General features: G+C 35.5%; 1 protein-coding gene across 2 annotated transcripts in view; it reads left to right on the plus strand.

The window, feature by feature from the left end:
• GPR141 (G protein-coupled receptor 141) overlaps window positions 1-8,676 on the plus strand; it is a 64,239-nt gene extending 55,563 nt beyond the window's left edge. Inside the window, exons 2-3 of one of the 2 annotated variants that reach the window (XM_058528381.1) lie at window positions 2,583-2,688; window positions 5,931-8,676. In XM_058528381.1, the coding sequence (XP_058384364.1) occupies window positions 5,945-6,853 (909 nt within the window). In that variant the 5' untranslated portion in view covers window positions 2,583-2,688; window positions 5,931-5,944 and the 3' untranslated portion in view covers window positions 6,854-8,676. The remainder of the gene's footprint in view (window positions 1-2,582; window positions 2,689-5,930) is intronic. The other variant, XM_058528371.1, reaches the window with a different exon arrangement.
• Window positions 8,677-9,089: the final 413 nt, after the last annotated feature.

Consider the following 9,089-nt stretch of genomic DNA (forward strand, 5'->3'; position numbering starts at 1 on the left):
ATAGAGGGGGAAATGAAATAAAAATATATTTGAATAACCCAAAGGAAAGCAGAGAAAGAGAGAGACATAACATGGATAATTAATTCAAATAGAAAATAAAATTAGGATGATATGCTAAACACAACTTCAATCAGAGATTACATTGAACGTAAATGGAGTAAACAGTCCAATTGAAAGACAAAGGTTGTTAGATTGAATTAAATAAACAGGACCCAACTATATGACACATTTTAAAGACATATTTTAAATGGTAGAATCATAAGGGTTGCAAGTAAAAGGATGGAAAAAGATGTAAAGTGCAAACACTAAACAAAAGAAGGCTCAGTGTATCAGAAAAAGTAGATCTAAAGGAAGACTTATTATTAGAAAAGAAGGACATTTTATAATGAATATATCACTATTCTAGATTTTTATGAACCAATAGCATAGTGTAGAAACATATAAAACAAAAGTTGACAGAATGAAAAGGCTACTACACAATCTATAGCAAGCGTGGAAGATCATAGCAAACTACTCTCAATAGCTGCCCAGACAGGAGACAGAAAACCCCCACAAGACAGTGTGTATATAAAAGATTTGAATAATAAAATTAAATATAATCTCAGCTGAATATATAGAACACTGGAAGGAATTACATCAACTGTACACAAACTCCTTCAGAGAACGGTAAATGAGAGAACGTTTCTAAGCTCATTTAATGAGACCAGCAAAACCTTTTTATCAAACCTGACAAACACATTGAGAGGAAAATTATAGACCAGTCTTTTTCACAAGAGAAGCAAAATCCTATACAAAATGCTAGCACCTCAAATAAAATGATACGTTAACAAGGTTTATATATCACAACAAAATGGGTTTTATTCCAGCTATGCAAGTGTAGAACATGTAAAAATCAATCATTGTAATTCACTACGCTACCCCAAAAAAGGGAGAAACATCATATGATTATCTCAATCAATATAGGAAAGCATGTAAAAGACTTCTATATAGAAAGCCACAGCGCATTATTGAGACAAATTAAAGAAGCCCCAAGAAAATGGAGGGATATGTTATGTTCAAGGATAAGAAGACTGAATATTAAAAATCTATCAATATCTATCTAAAGCTATCAATATCTGTAATTTCAATGCAAATCCATTAAAAATCCCACAAGTTTTTATAAGTAGATTCCAGAACTTATTTAGAAATGCAGAAGGTCAAGTATAGCTCTGGTGATCTTAAGGAAACGAAAGCTGAAAAAGTTACACTACCAGATAAGAAAACTCATTACATTGCAATGGTGATTTAAACAGTGTGGTATTTGCACATGTGTTGATCGATAAACCAGCAGAACATACTGGAGTCCTAAAAATGGACTAAATTGACTCGCATGTGGTCACCTGATTTATGACAAACCTGACACTGCAGTTTAGTGAGGGTAAAGATGGTCTTTCCAATGAATGATTCTGGGTCAATTAGCTATTCATATGGGAAAAATTAATCATGGCCTCCTACCATACATTATATTAAAGAATCAATTCTAAATGGATTGTACATCTAAAAATGAAAAATGTAAAAAAAGTTAAACAGAAGAAAACACAGCATACTATCCTTATTGTCTTTGGATAGGCAAAGATTTCTTAACAGGATATGAAAGTGCTGACTTCGAAGGAAAATTTGATAAATTGGTAATACTGAAAATTAGAAGTTTTGTTCAACAAATGGTATCAAGGAGTGAAAAGGAAAGCGGAAGAAATTTGCAACGTATATCCAACAAAGGAGTAATATCTGCTACCTAAAGGACTACTACAAATCAATAAGAAAAAGGCAGACAACTAAATAGAAATGGGGCAGAAGATTTCAACAGACACTCCACGAAATAGGGTATCCAAATATCCAATAAATATATAAGAATGTGCTCACCTTTATTAGTCATTAGGGAAATGCATACTAAAAACACAGTTTGATACAACTACTACTACAATGATCTACTACAATGACAAAAAGGAACAAGGCAGAAAATTCTCAGTATTCTTGTGGTTGTGGAGCAACTGAAACTCTCATCAACTGTTAGTAGACATTTATATTGGAAACTATTTGTGATTTTTACTATAACTACACACACACACACCCTATGATCCATTAGTTTCAGACTTCGGTAAATTCCCAACAGAAATATATACTTATTTTTACAAAAGATATTTATAAGAATGTTCAGAGTAGCATTATTTGTAATAGCCTTATAAGTGGAAATAATATTATGGTCCATCAACCACGGAATAAATAAATTGTGATATATTTATACAACTATATAATATGCCACAACAAGAATGAACTAACTAAAACTATACACATGAATGAATCTCAAAGCATAATGTTGAGTGACCAAAGCTGGATACACACAAAACAGGACACTGAATTTATATAAAATTCAAAGTAGACAACCTCGTTTGTGGTGTTGGTTGTAAGGATAGTGAGTACCTCTGGTGAGGGTATATTTACTCTTAAAATTCATTGAGCTGTATACTTACAGCTGAGCACTCTACTATATGTAGGTTAGTTTTCAATAATAATATTTAAATTAATATTTAAAACTTCATTAGGTTCTGTGGATACAAAGGAAAATGTAATTCTTCCCTGGTCAGTCTTGTTTGGAAGGAAGAAGTCTAACTGAGAATTATGGTCTGTGTGATAAGTGCCCTAATAGAGGTAAGCATGGTGCATTCCATGGGGCAAAAGAGGAATGGCACCCGACTTGAACTGAGAGTGGAGCTTAGGAAAGGCTTGCTGGAGGAAACGATGCCTCAGTCGATTCTTGAAGGAGAAATAGGAATTAACCAGGTATATCTGGGTTGTTAATTGCAGACAAAAGAACCCACTTTACCTAGTTTAAGCAGAAGGTGTTTATTAAAAGGTAATAGCCTACAGAATACCTTGGAATGTCTAGTAACCAGGTTTGGTTGCTACAAAGGCACTATCCATGTAGTCAGGGAAAAATATCCACCACCACCAAGGGGTTAATAGCAGAAACATCATTGACTCTAACTATTGCATCCTGAAATCCATGATGTATATGGTACTGGGTACCAGTGCCAGCGCTGTCCCAGAGCAACCAGGCATTTCCACTACTGTCTTGCCAAATGATCTAATCTCTCTACACATTGACATTCCTCATCTGACTCACTTTTGCCTCCAAGTTTTGCAGTAGTGCAACAGACTAGCAGAAGCTAGGTCACATACAAGCACTACGGCTGCAAAAAGTCTGTACAGAAAGGCAGGCCAGAAAGGGTTAGAATGGATGTTGAATGAGCTAACTTATAGCATCTGCTGTAAACCAAGGAAAGGGAATAGGAAAGTGAGACATCCAGAAAGAGGAAGGGCAGCTTTCAAGATATATTGGCATACAGCCATGTGAGCCGGACCAAATTTATTCATGGCCTCCCATTCTTCTTATGTTAAGATTTAGAAACTTGGGCTCAGGTGATGCACAACTTGCTTCTCATGATACACAATAAGGAGTTTTCTGTTTGTGTGTGCGTGTGTGTGTGTGTGTGTGACTTCAGAGACCTTGCCTAAATGACTTATTCTGTCTAGGGCTCAGTTTCTTCATCTGAAATTCAGTATAGTATTACATACACAAGACCCAGGACTGCTATGAGGGTTAATGAGACCACGTACAGGCAAGCGTCTTGTGTAGCAGTTGGCACATAGCAGAGATTTAACATGGGCTTCTTACATCTGAAAGAGAGAGCTCCTGGCAGTTTACAAGAAAGAAGGAGCACTTGAGACAGATGATATGTGATTGGTTTTACTTTCTTCTTCTCTCAGAAGTTGGTCCTTCTAGGTCAATACCTGAAGGAAATGTTGAGCAGAACTTATGGTGGCACATTGACCCTTGATTCAGATATGAACACAATATAATTTCATGTCTACTTGATGGAATTACTTTTCTACAGGGACAAATGAAAGGCAAATACAGAGACTACACATCACATAGAACAGTGTTACACGAGGCAACCTTTTAAGTGGGTCACATGGTAATTCTGTCCCCTGCCCACAAAAGCAAAGGCTCTCTGGGGTCAGATTATTATTATGTTCTTTAAATTAGTTTTATTGAGATTGTATGAAAGAAAATTCACCAATTTTAAGTGTACTATTTGATAAGCTTTGACAAATAACTACAATTGTAACCAACACCATATAAAACATTCCATCACCTCATAAGATCCCCCAGGCCACTTTGAAGTCAATCACATCCCCTACAGTCTGGGCCCTGGGCTACACTGATCTTCTTTCTGTCACATTAGTTTTTATTTTCTAGAAAAAAGAAATCATACAATATGTAGTCTTTTGTGGCTGGCATATTTTATTAAAAATTTCTTTTATTGAGGTAACATTGGTTTATAACAGTATGTAGATTTCAGGTGTACATCATTATAATCCGACTTGTGTATACACTACATCATGTGACAGATGACATCTTTTATTTAGTATAGCGTTTCTCAACATTTTTTATTATTACCCCCCAAGGAGCCTTTTCAGACATATTTCACCTGATTGTGTTTCTCCCATTATGAAATTTTAATACCACAGATATAGTGTATGTCTGTTTATGTATTGTAGGTATATCTGTATTTTACACATAAAAAGTAAGATTTTTCACTCCTCAAGAACAAACTTTGGCCCCCTTGGGGGCGATATTGCCCTAATGAGAATACATGATTTAGTATAATGCTTTCGTCATGTATCAGTATTACGTGTATCAGAAGTTGGTTCACTTTTGTTGCTGGGTAATTTTGGTTGTATAAAGAGACATTTAAGAAATGAATAATAACTGCAAATGTGTTACAAAGGTCAGGTACTAAGTGCATAATTCAACTTCTGTTCTTTCTCAGCTTTGACTCTCAGCCTCCCTGGTATCAGTAAACAGACCTCTAATCACACAGTCGTTCAAGTCAGAAATCTAGGTGTGATTGAGATACTTCCTTTCCCCTCGTTTCCCCATATACAATTCGTCAAATCCTGTCAATTTCACCTCTAGATTATTTCTTGAATCTGTATCTTGTCTCAAGGGATCAGATTTTGCCATAACTCAGAACATTCTAGACATGTAAGGATTTTGCTTTTATCTTAATAGAAATGGGAAGCCATTGAAGGAATTTAAATAAGAAAGTGAAGTGACTTGATTAGTGTAATTAAAAGATTACTAAATCTTTTATTTAGTAAATAATAAATTAGAATGTGGACAATGAATTAGAAGAGACCAGGACTATTTAGGTAGTCCAGAGGAAAAATGATAGTGTTCTTTTATGAATTTTTGAGTGGGAGATGAGAGAATTGGGAGACATGCTTCATTTTCAGTGGGGCCTCTGAGAAGAACTTAGCCCAGACCTTACAATGAGAATTCAGATATACTCTCTTTCTGCTTGCTGCTGCTTTGACTGACTTAATTTTTTTTGTCAAACTAATCAGCATCCTAAATGAATTAAGTACAAACATTCTTGGATCACTGTTGACGAGTTGGAAGGAATTTGAGAAATAGAATCATACTTAAAAGAAAAAAAATATTTTATGTACTTAGTGCACCCACTCAACTTTCCATCCATCTTACATTTTTTTAGTGGTTGCTGGAGTACTAGTATCCATGTACCAGCTTCAAATGGTCTGCAATCCCGTTTTATGCAAACTGTTTTGACTATGTACATATATACATGCCTCTGGGGGCCTCTTGAGGAGGTCTTTAACCTACTAAAGATTAAGAATCGATGACTTACTGTGTTTTCCATCTGGAGTATACAGGCATGCATATGACATAGTCTTCATTCTTAAGGCACATAAAGTTTATATCATGTAAACAGATAAATGATGAAGTCACATTGTCAGTGTTAGGAAGGAGACATGAACAAAGCTCTGGATGTTTGTCAGTTACACGGGTGCTTTGTCTCTTCCAGGTAACTTCTGAAGTATGGCTGACCACAATAATTCCTCCTGCAATCCTATACTGACACCCTATTTAACTGGGCTCTACTGCATAGTGCTCATTGGAGGACTGGTGGGCATCATCTCCATTTTGTTCCTGCTGGTGAAAATGAACACCCGGTCTATGACCACCACAGCAGTTATTAACCTGGTAGTGGTCCACAGTGTTTTTCTGCTGACGGTGCCTTTTCGCTTGGCCTATCTCATCAAGCAAACTTGGACATTTGGATTGCCCTTCTGCAAATTTGTGAGCGCCATGCTGCATATCCACATGTATCTCACATTCCTGTTCTATGTGGTGATCCTGGTCATCAGGTACCTCATTTTCTTCAAGTGCAAAGACAAAGTGGAATTCTACAGAAAACTGCATGCTGTGGCTGCCAGTACCGGACTGTGGCTACTGGTGATTGTCATTGTGGTGCCCCTGGTTGTTTTCCAGTATGGAACTCGTGAGATGTATGATGAGCAAAACTGCTTTGTATTCCACAAAGAACTTAATCGTGTATATGCTCAAGTCATCAACTATATGATAGTCACTATTGTCATAGCTATTGTGGTGATTCTCTTGGTCTTCCAGATTTTCATCATCATGTCGATGGTACGGAAGCTACACCACTCCTTACTATCCCACCAGGAGTTCTGGGCTCAACTGAAAAACCTATTTTTTATAGGGGTCATCCTTATTTGCTTCCTTCCCTACCATTTCTTTAGGATCTATTACTTGCATGCTGTGGCACGCTCAAATGACTGTAACGACAATGTCATATTTTATAATGAAATCTTCCTGAGTGTAACAGCGATTAGCTGCTTTGATTTGCTGCTCTTTGTTCTTGGGGGAAGCCATTGGTTTAAGCAAAAGATAATTGACCTGTGGAATTGCCTTTTGTGCCGTTAGCCACAGACTACGGTATTCAGAATTACTTGCTTTATGTTGGGAGTGAAAATGGGCACAGGGAAGTAGGAATGGTTATTTCATTGCTTGTTAAAACTATGCCTTGACGCAGCCGAACAAAAGGACTATAAAATGTCAGAGCATTCATTCCAGTTCTTATTTAATCCCCACCATCTCGAAATGATTCCCATGCAAAGACTAGTGATTTTAAATCCACCTGCAGTTGCAATACTGCATTATTTTCCAACACAAAGTGTCTACTTGGCCCATCTGGGAACCATGGGTCTAATGGTTTCTAGTTTTATGAGCTTGTTTTAGTTTCCTCAATTTGGAACATGGTATTTTCTTAAGCTTAGGACTGGACTCAGCCCTCTAGTTCTTTTCATTCCACTCAAACTTAGGTAAGTTAATCCTGACCATGATTCAGCTCCAAAGACATAAACTCCACTTGGCTAACCAGGTAAGATGCCCACTCAACTCACACTCTGACAAAAAACAGATTGGGGGGAGAATGGTAAGAAAATTTTGCATATTACCATAACTTTGGTGGAAATTCACTTATCTAGAAATCAAGGGAAACAGAAATCTTCATGGCCTTCTGCTATAACGAGACTATCTAGATTTGTCCTTTGAAAGGTCAAGTTTAAGGGCATGGGATCAGCTCCCTCAATAGCTCCAAAAACGATTTAAAAGCTTACTGAACATATTTAAATAATGGTGAAACTGAAACTTAGAGAATATTCCTGTCCAATATGCTGCTAGGCATTAAAATGAGTTCCCAAGGGAAGTGAATAAAATTTTTTCCTTTTCTGTTTTTTGAAGAATTGCTAGATGTCTTGGGTCACAGTTAATTTAGATTTTCCTTTAAGAAAGTTATACTGAAATCTTTAGCATTCCCTTCCACACTTAAAGTTATTTGTTTTCAAATAAATGAAGACAATATTCTTAAAAAAAGAGCTTTTGAGAAATACATAGAAAAATTATTAATTTAGACTATGAGATTAGGATGCTAAGTTGTTATATAGGCTTGTGGCTCTTTTTCCCTCCTGCCCATATTTCTACTGTTTCCTTCCAAGTGTTATAATCTTGAAACTTTCCAAGAAACCGATCCAGTTTCATATTTAATGCTTCAGAAAACCTGAAGCAATTCATGATAGGAATAGAAGAACCAAATGAATCAAGGTAAATTTTTTTTTTTTCCCAGCAAGGTAAATGTTCAGGATTTAAAGATTTTTCCTAATTTTTTATACTCTATGGCTCCACAAGTTAATCAGATGACTAAGAAATACCCCTGTGAGTTTCTACGATCATTAAAATTACTGAGTCATAGAAATTAATTTTGAGGATGAAAAAGCAGCAACATACTGCACATATGATTTGTTCTGCAATTTTTTCCTGTTTTAAATTTTCTTTTATCTGTCCTTTTTTCTTTTTGTAAGCTACATTTCTTTTATTTCTTATTTGTCTTCTTCCCCCATTTTTTCTTAGTTTTTTCTTTCTCACTTTGACTCATAATATTTGTAAGAAAATTTCTGACTCATAAAAGCTTTAAGAAAATTTGTAACACCCGTAAAATTTGTAAGAAAATAACTATAGTAAAATGTTAAAAATTTAAAAACATTATTTATGGGAATTACATCAAGTTTCTCTTCTTATATATCTACATCTTACTATCATAACATCTGTTAGCTTATAGATTGTATTACAATCTCTTCCAGATTTTAAATATGTTGAGGACAGGTAATTGTGCTTTTCTCTGTATTATTGTATATTATAATAAAGGACTTATTTCTGTGGACCTATAAGAAATATTATCCCAAATATAGAAATGCAATTTCCATAATATATCTTATTCATTAATATTTACAGAATAAATAGAAAATTTCAATTTGCCTATTCTTTGTCTCTAGTTGCTATGAAAATGAATCTCATGCAGGAGTGGGAGTGACATTGACCTCTCAGGCCGTTTTTGGATATCACAATTATAAGAGAGTACTACTGGCATTTGGCAGTTGGGACAAGAGACTAGACATCTTGTCTTGGACACAATTGTCTGCACAATAAGGATTTATCAGGTCTTGCTCTGTATTTGAATGTTCTTCCAGACATTCATGAGATGACACATATGTTCATAATAATCAGAGCAGTTTTCATAAAACACATAGTATATTTTTGGTATGGTTTTAATTTTCTGAATTTTCTAGAAATGCAACTACTATGGATATCGAGGGAAGATTTT

The sequence above is a fragment of the Diceros bicornis genome, chromosome 3 (genome assembly GCF_020826845.1).
Source record: "Diceros bicornis minor isolate mBicDic1 chromosome 3, mDicBic1.mat.cur, whole genome shotgun sequence".
Classification (NCBI taxonomy): Eukaryota; Metazoa; Chordata; class Mammalia; order Perissodactyla; family Rhinocerotidae; genus Diceros; species Diceros bicornis.